The sequence below is a fragment of the Tiliqua scincoides genome, chromosome 2 (assembly GCF_035046505.1).
Source record: "Tiliqua scincoides isolate rTilSci1 chromosome 2, rTilSci1.hap2, whole genome shotgun sequence".
In the NCBI taxonomy this organism is placed as follows: domain Eukaryota; kingdom Metazoa; phylum Chordata; class Lepidosauria; order Squamata; family Scincidae; genus Tiliqua; species Tiliqua scincoides.
This window is the reverse complement of record NC_089822.1, coordinates 24,231,600-24,252,268: the sequence shown is the minus strand read 5'-3', so window position 1 is coordinate 24,252,268 and position 20,669 is coordinate 24,231,600. Positions and strand designations below refer to the sequence as shown.

Sequence of the window (20,669 nt, the reverse complement as noted above, 5' to 3'; positions counted from 1 at the left end):
GGCTTGAAGCTGCTCCGTTCTCCCCAGGGATGGGGGTTGGGGTCTGGCATAACTGTTGGACCCCAGCCCCACCTCCGGCTCTCCACACACCCGACCCAGGAACCGCCCATTGCCCTTCCTCGCCCCGCCCAGGAATGCCTCCCTCCCTCCCCCTCCCCACCTCTCCCATGCCTGCCTGTCACCCTTGTGTCGGCTCATCTGAGCTGATGCAAGGAGCTGAGAGAAAGCCAATGCGGGGGCCTCCGTTGGCCTCTGCAGGCTGACACGTCTGGGAGCACTGGCCTGGCTTCCTCCCATAGGGGCGCAAATGTGCTTTACGGCACATTTGCAACCCACCCAGTCCAGCCCAAGGGATTTGGGCCGGCCGAACTCAAGGTTTGGATTGTGCCCAAAGTTACTTCCAGCCATGACATCACTTCTGGTGTCATTCAAAAAGTGGGTCTCAGTGCTAAAGGTTTGAGAACCACTAATTGACTTTCCTTCCAAACCCTAAGGCAGTGGTTCTCAAACTTTTTAGAGAACCTAGAGGCTGCTGTCTGATTTATAAATGCCAAGGGGTGTGGCTATAATGGTGATTGGGTAGCAGTGCTCTCCCCCCAAGCTGCAGCTTGTTTAACCCTTGATGCGCATAGCCCTGCGTTTTCAAACTCTCTGGGAGTTTGAAACCCGCAGTAAGTCTTTGCAGGGGCGGGAGGGAGGCAGCAGGGGCAAGGGGAAGGCAGCGATGCGATCCCCAGGATCACGTGGCTCAGGGGGCTGCAGGGACTGGGATGCACTCACCAGTCCCTGCAGCAGCTGTCCCTGTGTGCAGGGAGCCCTGCACAAGTGCCTGCAGGCCTCTCCAGGTCAGGGAAAGGGAGAGTGGAGCAATCTGCTCTGCCTCCGCAAAAGCGGAAGCGGTGCACGATTGCCCCACTCTCCCTTTCCCTGACCTAGGGAGCCCTGCAGGTGCTGGCGCAGGACTCTCCGCACACAGGGACACCTGCTGCAGGGACTGGTGAGTGCACCCCAGTCCCTGCAGCCCCCTCAGAAGCCTGTCACTTTTCCTGACCTGGGGAGCCCTGCTGAAGGCTGCACAGGGCTCCCCGCACCCCTGGGAGGCTGCAGGAGGCTTGGGCAAGTGTACCCAAGCCCCTGCAGCCCCCCTAAGTGGCGTGATCCTGCAGATTGCACCGCTGCCTTCCCCCGTCTCCTGGTTGCCCCCACCCCTTAAGGGGGCAGAGGCCAGGACCCACAGGCTGGGGCATCAAGACATCCCAGTTTGAATACCACTGGCATAGCCTGATCTGCCCTGTCAATTTTGTGACCCGATAAAAATTGTGTCACGACCTACTGGTGTGTTTCAGACCCACTGTTTGAGAATTGCTGCACTATGGAATGGGATGACCCAGTGCCACAGAGACACAGCTCTTTATTAGTGGTCTAGAAGAGGGATTTTTGACTGCCCTGGCTTGTCATATCCTAGCAGCTGCAGGCTAAGAAAAGTTGAACCTGCCACGTTCCTTCTCCTAGAAAGCTCTTAAAGGTACAGGAGTTGTGGTCAACTCTTTGATCTGGTCATCCTGCTTGATGGCACAGTTACTCTAACACAGCCATTTTCAACCACTGTGCCATGGCACACTGGTGTGCCGCGGATGGTGTGCTGTGGAAGTTTGGGGGAGGGTCATTTATTAGAAAACCTGATGGTGTACCTTGACAATTTTAGTGCCTTACCAGTGTGCCCTGAGATAAAAAAGGTTGAAAATCACTGTTAGTTTCCACCCACTACTTTTTTTTAGGTCTCCTTTACTGACCTGGAGTCCATTTGTTAGGAAAATCTTCTGGGCTTGGTTTTCTGCCCTTGGTGATGCCAGTGTCTCTTTAGAATGGGTGTGTGCCTGTCCTCATTGAGTACTCCTGTCGAGTAATCCACATCTCTGTTCCTTGGAACACAGTGACACATTGTGCCACCACACCTCCCTGGGCCAGAACTGGCATTGTTGTTATCTTCCAGCCATGTCTCCCCAATCAGGAAGAAGTGGTTTGCTACCAGGAAGCAGATAACTAGTTCAGTAGAATTTATGAAAAGGCTTTTGTGTTTGCTTTTATCCCCATTAACAAAACAGTTATAATGAGCAGATGAAAATTAAGTTTAGCATGTTTGTCCCATGCTTCACTGTTTCTTGTGTTCCTGTCTGGTCTAGTCATTTGACATCTTGTGTCCCCTTCATTCTGGCAGCATGGAATAATGAAATTTCTGCAGTAATGAGTCAGCAAAACCAAGTTAAGATTTTCCAGGTGGAGCATCATTTTGTGAACATGTGGTGCTTTCAGAAAAAGACTGACAGCCTTTTGTAATTTGTGTAGGCATTTTATTTTCCCTGTTTTGTGAATTTTTAGCATTAAGGGCCAGATTCCAATAGATTCCAGAGGGACAGCTGTGTTAGTCTGTTGAAACCAACTTAGCGAAGAGTCTTGCAGCACCTCACCTAACCAATTTATTTCAGGGTATACTTTTGTGGACTACATCATGCATTTGATGAAGTGGACTTGTAGCCCTGAAGATTATGCTGAAATCAACTGGTTAGTTATGCCACAAGACTCTGTTCTTCTTCTGTTGCTGTTAGGCAATAATAGAATGTTGCTGAAGAAATCGGACAGCTTTCTGAACAAACTGTCCTACACAAACTGCTTAAACAGATGTGACATAGGAGTGTATCTTAAGGTGTTCTTCCTCTGGAGGAAGGAAACTATAGGGTACAACTCATAGGTTTCACTTTAGAGTTAAAGGACCCGTTATCATAATAAAGTCTACGTATTTTTTCCACTATACTGATGTTAGCATTGCACAGATATAATATTTTTTCAAAGAGCTCATAACATCTTGCATTGGTGTATTCAAGTAAAGTGGTCACCAAGGTCATCCAGGGAGCTTAATGATTTTAACCCAGGTCTGTCCATGTCCAAAAATCTATCTACCACACCACATTGGTTCCCACAATCCAATGTAATCATTTGTGACTGATGAACTTTCTTAGATTTAACATGATGTTTCAGTGTTAATACTATAGAAATAATTGTGGATAATGAATGTCACCTTTAACCAGCAGAGTGGAAATTTTTAAATAGCAATATGATAGTAATTTATCAAGTATTGCAAGCACCAAATCCAGACCTGTGGGCTGGATCCAGCGCTCATGAAAGTACCTCCCCCATGTGAATGGAGCTTACCATTCCACAGGGGAGTCTGCTATCTTCATCACCAATCTCCCCTAAAGTTTGTGCCAGCCAGCCACTTCCGCATTCCTTTGCGCCAGCATGCTTTGCACCTGGATTTCCAGGCCAATATGACTGGCTGGCGTGAACTTTAGTGGAGATCAGCAATGAAAATAGCAAGCTCCCCAGCAGAATGGTAAGTTCCATTTGAGCGGAGGAAGGGATTTTTGAAACACAGCAGTCTCCAGTTTGGAGACTGCTGATCTAGTACATCATGATAATTGAGAAAGGAATCAAAATGCCAAGTCAATATTTTAGTATGGTGCATGGAACGTCAAATTAACCTTAACCCATATCTGCCCACATGTCCTATAAGCAGCACCTATATGTTGCATGTGTACACCCACAGGCACAGATGGGATTTATGATTGTTTTTAACCTTTTGAAAAAAGTATGTCCATGGTATTGGTCAAAGAGTCTCCATATCTGTTGCATTCCACTTTTCTCTTTCAAACTGTGGTCTCAGTCACTGCATTGTGTAAGAAAGCAGAGGCTTCTAAAAAGAATAATGAAATTGCATTCATGGTGTAATTCCACCATCATATAACACTACAATGCACTCACAGTGAAAGCAGAGAGTTTTTTAATGTGGATCTAACAGCCAGTTCAGATAACCATTTTTAACATACTAAGCAGCAATCTTGACAACAAGCTGTCAGAGCACCTCCAAGTCCAAAAAGAAAAAATGGGGAGACACATGGTGGATTTGTCATGTCACCTTGCCCTCACTTTTATTCCTTTTAGGTGAGCAGCCTCTCATTTAACTCTCATCACTAACAGCAGTATAGAACTCAAGCAGTAGAAACAACTCATGAGATCAAAGCAAGCCAGCTGAATTCAAACAGCTGCCAGTTAGTTCCACAGAGACAGAAAACGGTTGCAGTGAGTTGTCTGTTCCATTGTGTAATATTTTATAAATCAACCATATGTTTCAAGAGCATAGCACAACACACACACCAAATTTGGTTTTACCAAAGTGAGTGCCAAAGCTCAGTGGTAGAGTATATGCTTTATGGGGTCCCTGGCAGCCTCTCTGTTTACCAGGAGCAGCAAGATTGGCAAAGACTTCTGCCTATGTGCTGCACAAGTCACAAGACAACAGGAGACAAGTAACAAGGTACTGTGGGTGTTATCAGAAGTAGATTCCAACAGAACACAAGTACAGTAGTAAGTACATGGGAGATTATTCATTGACAATCTCTGAATACAAAAACAAATAGTATAGACTTATACCTGAATATTCATCCCTTTGTCCAAATCTAATAAATACATCTGGTGAGGGTATTTTTTTCTATCTTGAAGAAATTCCCTCATCTGTACATTGTCATCACTAATTCACTAATAAACACTCTGATGTCCTGTGCAGAATGGATTTCTGAACCACAGAATCTCCAGGGAGAGCTTGACGATATCTCACAGGTTCTGCAAGTAAATTCCAGGTGAGAAATCAGAAGAGCAGTGCAACTCTAGCAGGGAGGTACATCACTAAACAGGCAACCTGACAAAAGAGTTAAAGTGTCCTTACCATATATAAGTAGCGTGATGGGTTATATTGGCAGAGTGTTAGAACAAGCCAATTTGAGACCTGTTTGTCAGCCTACATGTAAGAAGCAGCAAGTTCTATGCTCAGCCAAAGACCCAGACTTTTCAACACTATGGGTGTATCGCATTCCCTGTAGTTGCGCAAAAAAAGAAGAAGTGTACATTGGCACCACAAAAAGAAGTTATCAGCACAAAAATAAAAACAGAAGAGACATCGCAGTTTACAACAACCAGAAAAATCAGCTGTTGCTGAACGTGTCCCGAAAACGGGCCACCGGATGGATTTTGAACACACCCGGGTATGATCTATAATCAAATAATACTACCCACGCATCTATAGGGAGGCAACAGAAATACAGAAACATACAAACAACATGAATAGAAAGGAATAACCCTTGATTGTTAGCAATGCCTGGCTACCTGTCCTAAAAATGTGACTTTAAGAACAGGACTTTAAGAACATGCAGGATGACAGGCAGAAAAAGTTGTCAGATTCTTCTTTAAGAATCCAGTGAACACCCAGATAATCCCTTCGTCCAGTGGTCGCCAAACTCACAACTGCTGCACTGCACTAAAAAGCAGTCCCTGTTCAGGCCAATGCTTACCGGTCTGTCACGCGGCTCAGAAGAAGCCCCTCCATCTTCATCATGCAATGCTGGGCAGTCGCGTCTACAGCCCACTGACCCAGCAGGCTTCATGCCTGGATTTCCAGGCAGATGTGACTGCGCAGATGGTTGTGTGACAAAGATGGAAGGACTTCTTGTGAGCAGCATAGTGGAACAGTAAGTGCTGCTCACAGTGGGGAGGGATTCAGTGTCACGATGGATCTGGCCCGCAGGCTGTGGTTTGGTAGATGCTGCCTTGCTCAATTAGAGTCATGTGGAAGCACTGTCAATTAACGATCTAGCTTAGCAACTAGCCAAGTCTGCTATCTATAAAGTGCAATTTTCTCTCAGGAGGCCAGGATGGTTTGGAGTGCTCTGGTGCTTCTGTACCTTTAAAAATCCTGCCAAAGCTGCAGGTGAAACATAGGAGATGGACCACAGCCATCAAACCCAAACAGTTTTAATATTGTTAATTATCACTGTTATAGAGTATTTTTGCAGTTGCAAAGTAAAGTGTGTGTAAAGTGTGTATGTGTGTGTGTACCTACTGTATTACTTATAGAGACACGTGTTCATTCCTGGCATCTGTTATAGGGCTGAGAAAAACCCCTGCCTGAAATGCTGAATTACTGGTGCAAGTCAGCGTAGACCATAGCTAGGTGAACAGATGGTCCGACTTAGGATAAGGCAGCTCATATCTTTGCAATACAATACAATGCAGTGCACAGTTATGAAGTCCTTGGGGGAGGGGGCTTAAGCATGCATAACCCTGCACTGGATCGTGCTCAATGTCTATTTATGTTCACCACGTTGGAAGAAGAGATACCTTAGGGAAAAACTAGAACAGTGTATTTGTAAAGTGAAGTTTAAATGACTATTACAGCAAAACTCACATGAAATGGAAATGTAATTTAGATTTTGCATATTTTCATACAGAGAGTAAAAACTGTCATCTCCACATCTGTTCAGCTTTTGGCTCTGCCTTTTTGAACCCTTGACGTTTTATCACATTTCTCCCTCTAGCTGAAGCAACACGGGATTTAATTTTATAAAGCCTCAGAACAGCTTTGTCCTTTTTGTCTTCTGTGCTGCAGGCGCTGCAGTTCCATGTCATATCTCCCTCTGTGTATATAAACGGCCTTGACCTCTCTTAACTGCTGCTCTTATTCTGAATGTGTGCTTTCACTTTTGCACTGTTTTTTTTCCCCCAGCAATCAGTTAAGCTAATGTAACATTCACAAACCCTGAATATGATGCAGGGCATCTTCACAAAACAGGTCTCCAGCTGCACAGCTGCAAAGGAAAACTGTTGCGGGCTCAGGAGACCTGATTCTAAGCTCATGCAAAGCAGCTCACCTTAATCTCCTTTCGCCTTGGAGTAAATCAAAAGCCTGCACATGTATGGCACGGCAGTCAGCCCTTAACCCAGAGGTAAACTGCCCAATTGTAAGCTCAGAAACCGTGATTTAAGTTTCCTTTTTCTGGTCCCAAACTGGAACAGTTTGTCAGACGTGGAGTTACTAGAACAGTTTGTCAGACATAGAGAGGTAAGGATATCTGGGTTGGCACACCAAAGTAAATTACTGTGAGATGAAAATATGACAGTGTAAGAGATTGAGTTACAATCCCCAACTAATTATAATAGATAATCTGCCGTTTTATTAATAATAAATAATTCCATGGACAATTCAGTAATATTACTCAGGTGTAAACTGCATAGAAGAGGAAAATAATCTTCACAAACTAAGGTTTTTAATTAAAGGCATTCTTTGATAACCACAGAGTTTAAATCAACTGCATAATTCACACACACAGAGAGAGCAATCTGAAACGAGCGATCTCCAAATCGGAGAGCGATCTCCAAATCGGTGGAAATCTCTTGTTTGTCCACCATTATATGGGGTAGGGGTTAAAAAGGAAACAAAATAAATGAGGAAGGGACCATGTAATACTGCTGGGCTAAGAAATCAGAGTTTGAATCCTGCAACCAGTCTCTCCTTCACACACAGCAACTTGAGAAAAACTTCAGCAGCATTCACCCCTCTTTGCACTGGAAGATTAACCCTCTTTCACTCATCCAGAGACACCTGACCAGAAAGCTGCCTTCACTGAACTGTAAGAGGAGCCTACTGAAGTCAGTCCGGACAGCTAAGGGATAGTCTGGGTGATGCAGTTGGGGATTACAAAGGAGACAACGGAGGCCATTATATAATTTAGACGGGATAATTTGCTAATGAAATTATGTCTTTAATTAGGCATGTTTCTGCACACATCCATCTCGATCCCACACTGGGAAGGCCAAGAAACCTAAGCTGATCTTAAGATGATTATTAGCATATTTCTCCTGACTGCGGGCCCAGTCCCATCCAACTCTCCAGCACCGGTGCAGTTGCAATGCAGCCTCGAGGTAAGGGATCAAATGTTCCCATTCCTTGAGGAGGCCTCTTTGACTGCCTCCCCACCACAGGATGCAGTGCATGCTCCATGGGCACAGCTGCACCGACACCGGAAAATGGGATAGGATTGGGCCCTAAGGCTGCAATCCTCTACCCCAGTGGTTCCCAAACTGTGGGTCCATGGCCCACCAGTGGGTCACAACCCAATTTTCGTGGTGGTCATTCCCAAAACTGACAAGGTAGATTAGACTATATGCATCAGGGATTAAATAACCTGCTGCTTGGGGAGAAGCACTGCTGTCCAATAACCATTATAGCCACAGAGGCTTGAGCAGCTTGACATGCATAGGATTGTGCTGTAAGCTCCATTCCCCTTCCCTTCTTCTGTCGCCTCCTTGTGTCTACATCTTGACTGCAAGCCCCTCTCATTCTCCTCTTAGTCTTTATAAAGCACCATATGCACAGATGACACTTTATAAATAATGATAATATACCAATATTGGACACAAGGAGGCTGGAATCCAGTTGCACACTTTACTTGGAGTAAGCCCCACTGAACTCAGTGCATAGGCTTGTGCTGAAGGGCACTTGTTCTGTGCGGTGTCATTTTGGGAATGCCACACTTATTTATAAATAAGATGGAGGAGTGTTCTGGAATGCTCATTCAGTATGAATTTATATTTCCCTTTGACCCATAGCAAGCATTCACATTTAAGTGTCATCTGTGTGTACATTCTAGATTTCAGAACTACACAAGAAAAAATTGGCAGCTCCTGTTTTCAAGAAAGACAAATCCTCCTGTGCCAGCCACGTAGGTTCACTTGGCAGGTGAGCGCCAAGTTTAGGGACACTGTGCATAAGGAAATTGAATATTAAAGGGGAAGGGGAAAAAGAGAAAGAGGAGGTTGAAACAGCTTGTGTTATAAATAGTGTATTTTCTCTCCACATGCATAAGGGCCATGCGTAAAACTGCCCTAGTGTGGCTAATTACAATCATTTCAACAATTCTTAAAAACAAAAGTGGAATCTGTAACCCTTTCAGAAACATGCATCTCTCTGCAGGACATGCTGTCTTGCAAAACCAAGAGCAGTCTGTGCAATCCCTTCTGCTCGAAGACTCCAGTCCAGAGATTAGCAGCAGCCAAAGTGCGCTGAACAAGAGTAGCCTCTGAGGGTTGGTTTCTGATGTTGTACTAAGCATGATAAGAATGCCATTGACGTCAGCACAGTCATCAGCAGGGAGAATGCACCCCTGCTCTTGAAACCACACCAAGCAACTGCAGGGCTTTTGAAAATTAAAAGCCGCTGTTAGCAGGAGGCGAGGGAAGCTGTGGCTCCAGCTGAACTCTCCAGTTGCTTCTGCATTTCCTGTAAATAAAAGGGAGGAAAAAAGCTGCAGTGTACTGATGAAGGTACTTAAAATTCACCCAAGCGAAAAGGGATAATTAGATTTTCTGAGCCTTTTTTGTTTTCTAGGAAAACAAGCTGTGCCACCCATGTGGGTTGTTGGTCAGGGGCCTTTGGCCACCAAACAAAACAAAATTTCCAGTGCCCCTGAAGTGTCATATTTTTTCTGGGCTGAATCAGAAAGATTTGGAAAGCAAGCATCTGCAGAAAAAGTCTCCATCCTTCAGTTTGGAAAGGTCTCAAAGGTATATTGCAGGAGCTGTGATGGGGGGGGGGGTGTCCTATGTCCCTTCCCACCACCCTCCAAACAGTTTGGTTCTTATCTGCAAAATGAAAGCAAATGTCTGGAACTGGGGAACAATAGAAACTATGGCCGTGATCTAATCGGCATTCAAGTTATGACAGGGATGGCTATGGCAGTAGGCTAGGCAAACACTGTGCTGCTGGAATAGCGGAGTAGAACCCAACAGGGAAGGGAGCTGGGCAAGTATATCATGGTCCCCTCTCCCCCGAAGCTATGCAGATGAACACAACTGCCCAGGAAGAGATGCAGATGGTGTCTTAGAAGCCAGACCATGTGTACCAGCGTCCACAGCCCATGACAAACAGCAATTGTGAAATCCTTCTCCACAACAGGACATGAAAGTCTGGAGAAGGGCAGCCACAGATCACTATCAGCAACACCACAGGGGTACAGGATACATGCTGCGTAAGCAGGACGCAGTGGTCTGGGTTTGCGTAACAGGCATCCTTTCCACACAAGGGTGGCCAAGCAGTGTGATACACAGGTTGAGGTCCACAGATAAGTGAACTCTACATTCAAATGAGTTAATGCCATGTGAGTGGCCCACGTTGGTATTAATTTTAACACATTAGTATTAATTACTTATTAAGTTGTCTGTGAGCACTCAGCAAATAATGAAAGTAAGGCACACTGCTCTCCAGGCATCAAAGCCGCCAAAGATACTTCAAGGTCAGCACTTGCACAGAAAATACTCATCCCCGAAGTAGCAACTACAACCTAGAATAACTTCTTCTCTAGTGAAGAAGCTTCTCTAGTGAAAATGAATTGAAAGAGCAAGAAAAAAAGCTTCTCTCCCTTTTTTGCTTTCTAGCTACCTTGAGTACAGCTGAGAAGCATGTTGGCAGTCAACAAATTCACAATTTTTATACCCCCTAGTCCACTTTCCTGACATGCATGCATGTAGTTAATAAGGGCTTATCCAGTCAGTCATTCAGTAGATAAATTCAGAGATAACTGCTGACAGCCAAACCATGGGAGTACCACTGCAGTCATGCCCACCCTTTCCTTTCGACAGTCTCTTATGGCCCAATCCTATTTGTGGTTTGTGTCAGTGGAGCTTGCACTCGTCTAGCACAAGCTGTCACAAACGTGCTGTAATGCACATTGCAACAGCTCGACAGTTAGTAGTGCCAGTGGGAGGGCCAGAGCTTTCCCGTGCATGCTGGCACAGCAGAAGACACCCACCGGAGCATGCAAGTTCAATGCTATACAGTGCAGGGATGCGGGAAGAGCTGTGACGGGATGGAGAATGGGCCCAGGAGAGGGATGGGATAGGCTGTACTGGCACATACGATATCCTATCCCCCTTCCCAGTTCTGATTCGCCAACACAGATCAGCACAGACTTGCACCAGTGATATCGCTGGCAGGGGTCTGAGTTGAACTCCCCAACAGGATGTAGCATAACCCCTGCCAGCACAGTGCAGCAGTGTGGAGAGGTTTAGATAGATTGGGCAGTCACTTCCAAATCCTGAGCTGTACGGGGCTGCCGCAGCACCAAAAATGGCTGCCGTGGTATCCTGTGCACATCAGGCAGCTGCCGCTGGCTCCTCAGGGGAAGAGGACTTCTGCCCCTTTCCCCCAGGTAGGGAAGTAGCCCTGCAATGGGGCTACTCAATTCTGCAGTGTCTCTTTAGCTGGCACAGAATCAAGGAGTTCCGCGTCGGGTCATGCGGCCCGACATGGGCTTCTGGATCCGCCAGAGCTGCGCTCTGCCGGTCCCATCTCTCCCGCCCCACTCCCCACCCCCTGCCATCCCTCTCCCCCACCCTCCACTCGCCCCTAGAATGCCTCCTCCCTGCCTCCCCCCATGCCCCATCTTACCTCTCCACCCCCAGGCACTTCACAAAGAGCACCTGGCACCAGATCGCCAGCCTCCCACTGGCACTGTCCCAGTGTGGGTTTGCACTGGGTTGGCTCTGGTGCTCAGCCAGCACTAACCCCTGCAAGCGTGCTTTATGGCGGTAAGCCAGCACGCGAAGCACAGGATCATGCCCTGAGTGCAGTCTTCCCTCCTTCACTTCCATGCTTTAGACTACCATTGTTTGCTGTGACATCCAAGCTGGGAAACTATAGTTGCTGTTAACCACAATTTGCCCCAAACAAGGACTGAAACGCACTACTCTACAGATTCATCTCTTGGTTTGGAGGCAAACTATGTTGAGCAGCTACCATTGTTTTCTCAGTTTGAACATCCCACCAGTCAAAAGTTATTTGATAATGTGTGGCTACTTTGTCCTCGAAAGGAAGCACCCTTGCTTGGCCATGAAACTCACTAGTGACCTTGGGCTAGTCCACCTCTCTTCTCGCTCACAGAACTTCATGGAAGAGAAGTGAGGATATACATGTGATGAATGCAGTCTCCCCGGATGTAGGGAAATCTTTGTTGAATATTTGTCCCGTTACAAAAATGGGAGCTAATTCTCCATTTAGACTGTTTTCAGTTCTGATTTCCCAAAGATGTTGCCATATGGACTCATCTGTCATATGTTTGGCTCACTTCCTGGGTAGTTGGTTGTTTTTGTGTGTGTCTTTTCATCTCGATCTCGTACTTTCCGAGCTACATCTTTCTGCCATTGATCTAGTTTATGTTTAACATTGCTGCCATATATCATGTAGCATCACTTTGTATCTCCAATAACCAGAATTTTTTCTGCCATTCAATACATCCTCAGGATCATCCTTTCTATAATTCATTTTCAAATGGTATCTCATTGGTGTCTTAACAATGGGACAATTGTTGGTGCTTTTCCTGCATGACCTCTTGCTGAAAAGGAGGAGAAAAAAACAAATATTTTTGCAAGAAGTCTGTTATCTTGTCTGTACAGGTTTCCATGTTCTCAGTGGAGAAAGTAGTACTCAGTGCCACTGTGAATTACATAGATTCTGAAAACCTGGTGCTAAGCATTTTAAGGACCATAATTATTCTTAAAACCTCTCCATGTGCATTATAGTTACTATAAAACAAAATTGCTTGAACTAGAATGTCTGATGTACAGAAAAATCTTTAAAGGCACAATCCTAACCAGGTCTACTCAGAAGTAAGTCCTATTTTGTTCAATGGGGCTTACTCTCAGGGAAGTATGGTTAGGATTGCAGCCTAAAAGTAGTAAGTTTCCATTTCATCCCTGCCATTTCATTTCTTTGTTTGTCCAGGCATTGTTGTCCTATGTTTGATGTACATGACAATGGTTTGGTGCTTCCACTATAAACACACACAAAATACCAGTAGATTATGCTGGGGCTCAAATGAGTTACGATTTTTTTTTTAATCCAGTAAAAAAATTGTTGTGAAATCCTGCATTGTTCCATGGCAGAAATTTCATTGAAAATCTCAATGAAATCTGGAATTTCCCATTTTACATGATGAAAAAGACGCCATCCGGCATATGCTGTGGCTTAAACAAAAGCAGTTGTATGTTCTGTTCATCTTTCCAGTAACAGCAAATGGGATGTGTCTGGAACTGTTACAAAATGCAATAGGGAGGATATGACCAAAATTATTGCAGGGCCCATAACAGTTGTTTGCAAACACCGTTACCCTTCTGAATAATATTCACATTGTAGGTTTAGTGCTTTGACTGGATTAAAAGTTGTTTCTTTAATTGGTTTATATTAAACAATGGAAATAGTAAACATTTTTCCTTAAGTTTTTATTCAGGAAAAAAATGTGCTTCCTTTATAAAAGATACATAAAACCAGTTGCCTCTCAGTTCATAAAAGTTCTATTTCCCATAAATTCCAGGGTCTTGAATTTTAAGAAGAAACATGTGCCCAGGCCTCCTGTTACAATTACATCTTTGTCCCATGTTTTCATAGATGTACCCTATACTGTTTATGAATTCTTTAGGCCCTTGGCAGAATCCCCACTAGATCTGGTAAGCCTCACACCTCCTCCCATTTGGTCTGGACTGGGTTTGCTTAAAGTAAAGCTACAAACCCACCTCTGGATTCCGGTTATCTTTAAAAAAAAATTTCAACAACATCTCTTGTCACAGTGGTATTATTGTCAAGTGATGGGAAAGTATGTGAAAATTTGATTGTAAAACTGGACTGTAACCAAGTGGGTTGTTGCTATATTTTATTTATTTTTAATATTTTTATCCTGCCCTTCCCTATGATTGAAGTTAGTTTATAGCAAAATATTAAATACAATAAAAATAATAAGAACAAAACCAGCAACTACAAAGCATCTAATCAGAGAGAGAGAGAGAGAGAGAGAGAGAGAGAGAGAGAACAGCACAATTAGAAATAATTGGGGAAGGGCAACCAAAGCAAGTGTGTTTTCAGCCTTCTCTGAAAAAGTGAGAGGGAAGGAGCAAAATGAACTTATGTGGAAGTTCATAGAGAGGAGGCCATCACTGAAGAGGCCCTTATCATGCAGCTCAGCAGGCTGCACCTCAGAAAATAGTGGGATCCCAAGCAGTCTCATAGTATTTGACACCAATGGTGGGTCACTCAAAGCCACAAGTAAACATGGCCTCTGCCTTGAGATCGCCTGGTGGATCCAGGTCTATTGGATGTTCACTAGTGCATTTGGCATCCCAGGTGTATTTAACACCTGGGGAGAACTGCCCCTCCTGCCCTGCCCTTGGTATGCCACTGATCCCAAACTGTTTAATTCTTTAAAAGTCATAACCAGCACTTAAACATGCCTGGAAGCAAATTGGCAACCCAGTGCCATCTAAATCAGGGGTGCCCAAACCCCAGCCCTGGGGCCACTTGCGGCCCTCAGGAACTCCCAATGTGGCCCTCAGGGAGCCCCCAATCTCCAATGAGCCTCTGGCCCTCTGGAGACTTGCTGGAGCCCGCTCTGGCCTGACACAACTACTCTCAGCATGAGGCGACTGTTTGACCTCTCATGTGAGCTGTGCGATAGGGCTCCCTCCACTGCTTTCTGTTTCATGTCTGTGGTGTAGAAGTGGCAGCAAAGGAAAGGCCAGCCTGGCTTTGTGCAAGGCCTTTTATAGGCCTTGAGCTATTGCAAGACCTTCATTCATTCATATAAGTTCATCTTTAATATATTCATTTATGTAAACTTCTGCAAATTTATTCAAATTTTAAATGAAAATTAATTCTTTTCTTCCCCAGCCCCCGACACAGTATCAGAGAGATGATGTGGCCCTCCTGTCAAAAACTTTGGACACCACTGATCTAAATAACAAAGGCAAAACATGATCATATTATCTACCCCTTTTTGATACCTATGTAGCTGTATTTTGTACCAGCTGAAGGTTCCAAAGCTTCAAACAGTCTTCAGGATCAACTCTGTTTTACAGTAATTCAAATTGGAGATGACAAATGCTTGGATAAATTCAATTGGTCCACTGTGGCTGGAGTCCAACATGGCACACCTTTTCTCCATTATGGACAACACCAACACTGGGATGATGCACAGGTGGCAGAAGAGACACTGGGGAAGCCACAGCAGGAAATGGTGGGCAATTCTGGTTTTCTTGAGAGGAGCCAGGGTTTCCTGTTCTGGCCTCCTTGGTCACCAGGGCAAGGGCGGAGAAATGGGGCACAGCTGACAATGGGAGCACGTAAGAAACCAGTCAGTAATGTGTTGATAAGGAAAGAGCAAGGACAGGCTACTGGTCCCCGGAGGGACTCAAGGCGGCTTACAACAAAGGTTAAAAACAAATTTAAAAACATAGTTTAAAAACAGATAAAAACATATTTGCAACACAACATTAAAAAACAGTAGTCAGATAAAAGCGTAAAAGAGCATAGAGCAGCAGTTTATAAAAGGATCAGGTCTGTAACCAGGTGTTAAAAAGGTGTTAAAAGATGTTAAACAAATGCTAAAAAGGCCAGGAACTCAGAAGTCTTGTCTAAACAGAAGAGTCTTCAGGCCTCTCCGGAAAGTTTCAAGAGACAGAGCAGTTCTTAAGTCAAGGGGGAGGGAATTCCATAGCATTGGTGCCACTACTGAGAAAGCCCTATTTCTTGCCACCGCCCCACGTACCTCCCTAGGTGGCGGCACTTGTAAAAAGGCCTTCTCTGATGACCTAAGAGGACGAGTCGGATTGTATGGGAGTAGGCGATCTCTAAGATACCCTGGCCCAGGCCAGTATAGGGCTTTAAAGGTCAAAACCAGCACCTTGAATTGGGCCCAGAAACGAATGGGCAGCCAGTGCAGCCGCTGGAGAAGCGGACTGACAGAGTCAAACTGCCTACCACCAGTAAGTACTCAGGCTGCCGCTTTCTGCACTAATTGCAGTTTCCGAACCATCTTCAAGGGCAGCCACACACTGAGCGCATTACAATCTAACCTTGATGTCACCGTGGCATGGATCACCATGGCCAGGTCTGCACGATGCAAGTATGGCCACAGCTGGTGCACCAGCTGAAGCTGAGCAAAGGCGCCCCAGCCATAGCCGACACCTGGGAATCCAGAAGCAGCTGCGAGTCCAGATGGACGCCCAAGCTGCAGACCTACTCCTTCAGGGGGAGTGCAACCCCATTCAGCGCAAGCTGATAGTCCAGCACCTGCATCGAGGATTTCCGAACCAGGAGAGCCTCTGTCTTATCCTGATTTAATTTCAGGTTGTTAGCCCCCATCCAGATCCTCACTGCCTCTAGACAGCGCTCCAGGACCTCAACCGCCACCCTGGAGGAGAGATAGAGCTGGGTGTCATCAGCATATTGATGGCACTCCACTCCAAATCCCCAGATGACCTCTCCCAGTGGTTTCATGTAGATGTTAAATAGCATGCATCTAAGAATGTACCTAAGTGGAGGCTCCATACAGTTGCCTTATGAAGAGGACCAGAGTGATTCAGCCCTTTCCCCTATCAAAGCATCTGAGGCACCCAGAGGTTAAATCAGGTGTGCAAGGTAGGATAGCCCCCACCCCCACAAACACACACACCACTGAGACAGAAATGGGCACAGCTGGTACACCAGCCAAAACTGAGCAAAAGGACTCCTGGCCACAGCCATCACCTGTGTATTCAGGAACAAGGCTAGATCCAGGAGTGTGTGCTCCCAAGCTACGAATATGATTTTTCAAGGGGAGTACAACCCTGTTCAGAACAAGTAAACTCACCAACAACAAATCAGCAGATTTCATCACCAGAAGAACCTCTGTCTTGTCTGCTTTTAATCTCAGTTTGGTTTCCCACATCCAGTGCTTCATCAATTCAAGGCGCTGATTCAGGATATCCACTGTTTCTCCAATGGGGGACTGGCAAAGAGGAGTAGAGCTGGCAGTCATTTGCATATTGATGACACCTCATGCCAAACCCACAAGCCTGTCCATTCTAGCGCTTTTGGTTTCAGGCCTATTAAGCATGACGGTCCTCTCTAACTCTGTTGCTGCGTGCAAATAGATTTGAGAGGAGGGTGTGAAAATTGGTGTAGAGACTTCTGATATTAAAGTGCTGAATCCCTAAAATACAAAAATTCCCCACATATAATCCCTATAGGAAAGGGGCATTTGGAAAGCTCTTGACAACGTGAAAGTTTGCAGGTTCCCTAGATGGACACAGAGGCTAACAAACTTGCCGTGGTATAGGTTATTAGTATTACACAGGGGTGTCCAAAGTTCTTGGCAGGAGGGCCACATCATCTCTCTGACACTGTGTCAGGGCAGGGGAAAAAAGAATTAATTTTCATTTAAAATTTGAATAAATTTGCATAAGTTTACATAAATGAATATATTAAAGATGAACTTATATGAATGAATGAATCTCCAGGTCTTGCAATAGCTCAAGGCCTATAAAAGGCCTTGCACAAAGCAAGGCCAGCCTTTTCTTTGCTACTGCTACTGCATCACAGATGTGAAAAAGCAAGCAGTGGAGGGAGCCCTCATCCCACAGCTCACATGAGAGGTCAAACAGTCGCCCTCATGCTGAGAGCAGTTGCATCCGGCCAGTGCGGGCTCCAGCAAGTCTCCAGAGGGCCAGAGGCTCATTGGAGACTGCCTGAGGGCCACATTGGGAGTCTTCAAGAGCCGCAAGTGGGCCCAGGGCCGGGGTTTGGGCACCCCTGGACTATTATAGAAGATGAATAATACACTGTGTATTTGCACTGGCACTGACCGTGGCTAAACATTCCAGCTGTCCTGGCATTCTCTTGTGAAATGATAGAAAATGCATATTGGTCTTAAGAAGTGCTTTCTTCTCGCATTCCTTTTCTCAGTAATTCAGGGGTAACACTTCCCCAGTAAAGAATAAATGCTCTGAATTGTGCAAGAGCAACCCAGATTGAGTGCAAGAAGCAGAAGTCCTGATGGAATATGCTTTCAATCGCCCAGTCCTGTCGGGAGGCAAGCCCGTGTCATTTCCTTCAGGGGCTGAACTTTCTGAACAGTCATCAGGAGCAACAGTGTGTGTGGGGCAATACATTGGCCTAGCCTGTGATGCCAACGCGGCAGACAGGAAGATCTTACCACTTCCTTAGCCTCCTAGGATGGGTTGTGGGTTGGAAGCTTCTGCCTGGAGACCCAAAGGCTCTTTGAATGCCAGTATTTTTGGTGTCACACCACAAATAATGAAACTCCAGCAGAAAACAATGCCTAAAATGCCCAGGACACAATGAAGTAGCAAGATACAAGCAGCCTGTTTTGGGGGGACATTTGCATTTCCTGTTGCAATGTTATTTCTTCACAAGAACGCTGGTCTGCCGCTTCTTAAAATCCGTATTGGACCTTCTTCATTGGTGATGGTCAGCAGCCAATCCTTGGCTGACTGTTTAGCCATCATTCTTTCCTGTTGCAGTGATAACACCTCTGAGCGGATGAATGACAGCCTGTTTATTCTAAACGGTCTGCACACCACAAGCCCTTTTCCCCTCACATACTTGACTTTCATCTGCAAGGGATTTATGGAATTTATGACTTGGTTCGTTTGATGTGGCACAGTTCCACATGTGAGTGATGGCGAGCTGGAAAGCACGCTGGGAGCTCTTGCCAAGAATAATTGGCTTCTGCATTGTGGAACAGCTCAAATATTGTGAAAATCACAGTATGTAATTTGGGTGTGCGTATTGCCTGCAGTTCAAAGCATTTTACTAGTCCGCAGTGGCACACTGAGTTTCCTGTTGGTTGGAGTTGTGTATGCTTATAAAGCAGGCTGAACACCATGTTGGGGAGGCTAGGAGTCAAAGCTTACAGTTCATCAGATTAGGAAAGAGTTAGCAGGAGTCTATTCACTGCCATGTGCAAATCCCTAATTGACATCCCCTCCTAGTTGTTCTGGTAGTTCCTTTTTCTTCTGTTTAACAACAAAAAAATTATCACTAGCACACTAGGATTAATGAATGGGTCTGGGGATTAAGCAAAGAATACTTCTAAGAAACCACTATTTATGCCATGTAAAAGGAAGTTCACTTCTGATGTAAACAGAGTATTCATTAGGGATGTGCATGTCTCCAAGTTAAGTATTTCAGGCTTAGTACCCTTGTGTCTTTCTCAAAAGGAGATGAGTCACAGCTTCATCCTGTGACCTGTGCATTCTGTCCCAGGCCTCCAATGCAGTTAACCTAGACACTGGAACAGGATTTTACTGGAATTGTCAGAGCGGTTTTGTTTTTTTTAAATAACCTGGTATTATAGGTACCTGGAATAAAGCAGTCACAGTGCTTTTCAAGATTCTCAACTTTGCAGACCCAAGATGGGATTCTGTTGGTTTGCTTAATCCTTGCTCTCCCTCCCTTACTGCCCAATGGGAAAACAAACATGACAGCAGTTAGGCAGCCTCTTTCAAAGCTAAAGTACAGTGAATGGGTCACACAGAGACACAACTCAGATTTTATATCTGAGGACCAGGGTAGAGGTAATAAGAGTCATGGAACTGCCACTACTCCATGTCTCTTCTCCCTCTGTAAAAGAATTCCATAGCAGTAGCAGCTCTGCATAATTTCTGGTTTGGCCCCCAGCAGGAAAACTTTTGTTCTTAACTGAGATTATGTATGTTGCCCAACAATGGAGAAGGTGACAGTTACGCAGGTTTTTTGTTGTTGTTTTTTTTAAAAGAAATTCAGGTTTGGGGCAACCTTTGCCTAAGGCAGGAAAGCAGCCAAAAATCAGCAGAGCAAATAACTCCTTCACCATCTCTCCTCCTCTGGAAATTTCTGTCTAACTGAGTGCTTCCTGTGGAGGTATTTATCAACTCAGGCCTCCCTCTGTAGAAGCCACAGTCACTTTGGCTGGTCAAGGTGATTGCTCACCTTCAACTCAACACTAACTTGTTAGCACATGTAAGTTTTATGTAGAAGTGCTGGCTTTTCCAAGACCTCCTCCTTGTGAAACTGTTACTGGCCCTCATTGTTTAGGTGTGTGATTTCTTCTCTATCACAGTTTGAAAAGGTTAGGAGTTCTAGTTATCTCTACTGATCTGTCCTCGCTGTTTATTTGTCCTGATCAAATGGGTCTGGGTTTCAATAACCCCAGCACAATATGTATTAAGAAAGTAATATTACAAAGAGAACAAAGTGTTGGCGGTAAGTGTAAGCAATCTATAACCAGCAATCTGATTTTTATTACACTGCAGTGGGAACCTAGAGTGCACAATTCAGGTGGATTTTAGTTTACTGTTTTCATTTGTAGAGATGGCATCGGTATCTGCGGGTAATCTGTTCTTGGACCTCCTGCAAATGCCGAAATTCACTGATAATCAAATCCACAAGGCCCCTTTAAGCCCTCCAAGGGGGACAGAAACTATGCCCTGGTTGCTTCCAGAGGGCTTTCTGAAGTTTGCAGAGGTAGCGAGCTTCAGAACAGCCGTTTTAGCTGAAAGAATGCAAGTCCTGGTTTCCCGAGGGAAACCAGAAATGAAATTTTTATGCCATATAAGACATTCTGAGGCCCATTCATGATTGCTCAAAGAGAGACTGGAGCTTTCCTCAGCATGGCTGATTGGCCACAATTACTTCAGGTGAGGCTGATTGGTCGTGCCGAAGAAGTTTTAGGCTGAACTTGCCCCTAGAGCATTCCTTTGTGGCCAGAGTAGAGCTGACCACTTCCTCAGAAGCCACCAGCTCAGTTCCAGCTGCACCAAGAAAGGATCTAGGGGCAGGCAGAACCCACCCCTGGAGAATCCTCATCATGTCACCACAATTATTTCCACGTCAGGTGGGGGTGCTGCAGGCTGACCAGCATGTCTGGGGGCAGCAAGCCAGTTGATTATGCCACTGGGCCGACAAGATAGGTAAAATG

The 20,669-nt window shown here is 45.2% G+C and overlaps 1 protein-coding gene across 7 annotated transcripts in view; it reads left to right on the top strand.

Moving 5' to 3' along the window:
• PDE4D (phosphodiesterase 4D) overlaps nucleotides 1–20,669 on the top strand; it is a 624,208-nt gene that overhangs the window by 503,798 nt on the left and 99,741 nt on the right. Inside the window, exon 7 of one of the 7 annotated variants that reach the window (XM_066614482.1) lies at nucleotides 14,600–14,679. The exons of the other annotated variants lie outside the window; for them this stretch is intronic. Coding sequence (XP_066470579.1) covers nucleotides 14,600–14,625 — 26 coding nt within the window. The 3' untranslated portion in view covers nucleotides 14,626–14,679. Of the gene's footprint in view, nucleotides 1–14,599; nucleotides 14,680–20,669 lie in introns of those variants that run through there. 7 annotated transcript variants of the gene reach the window in all.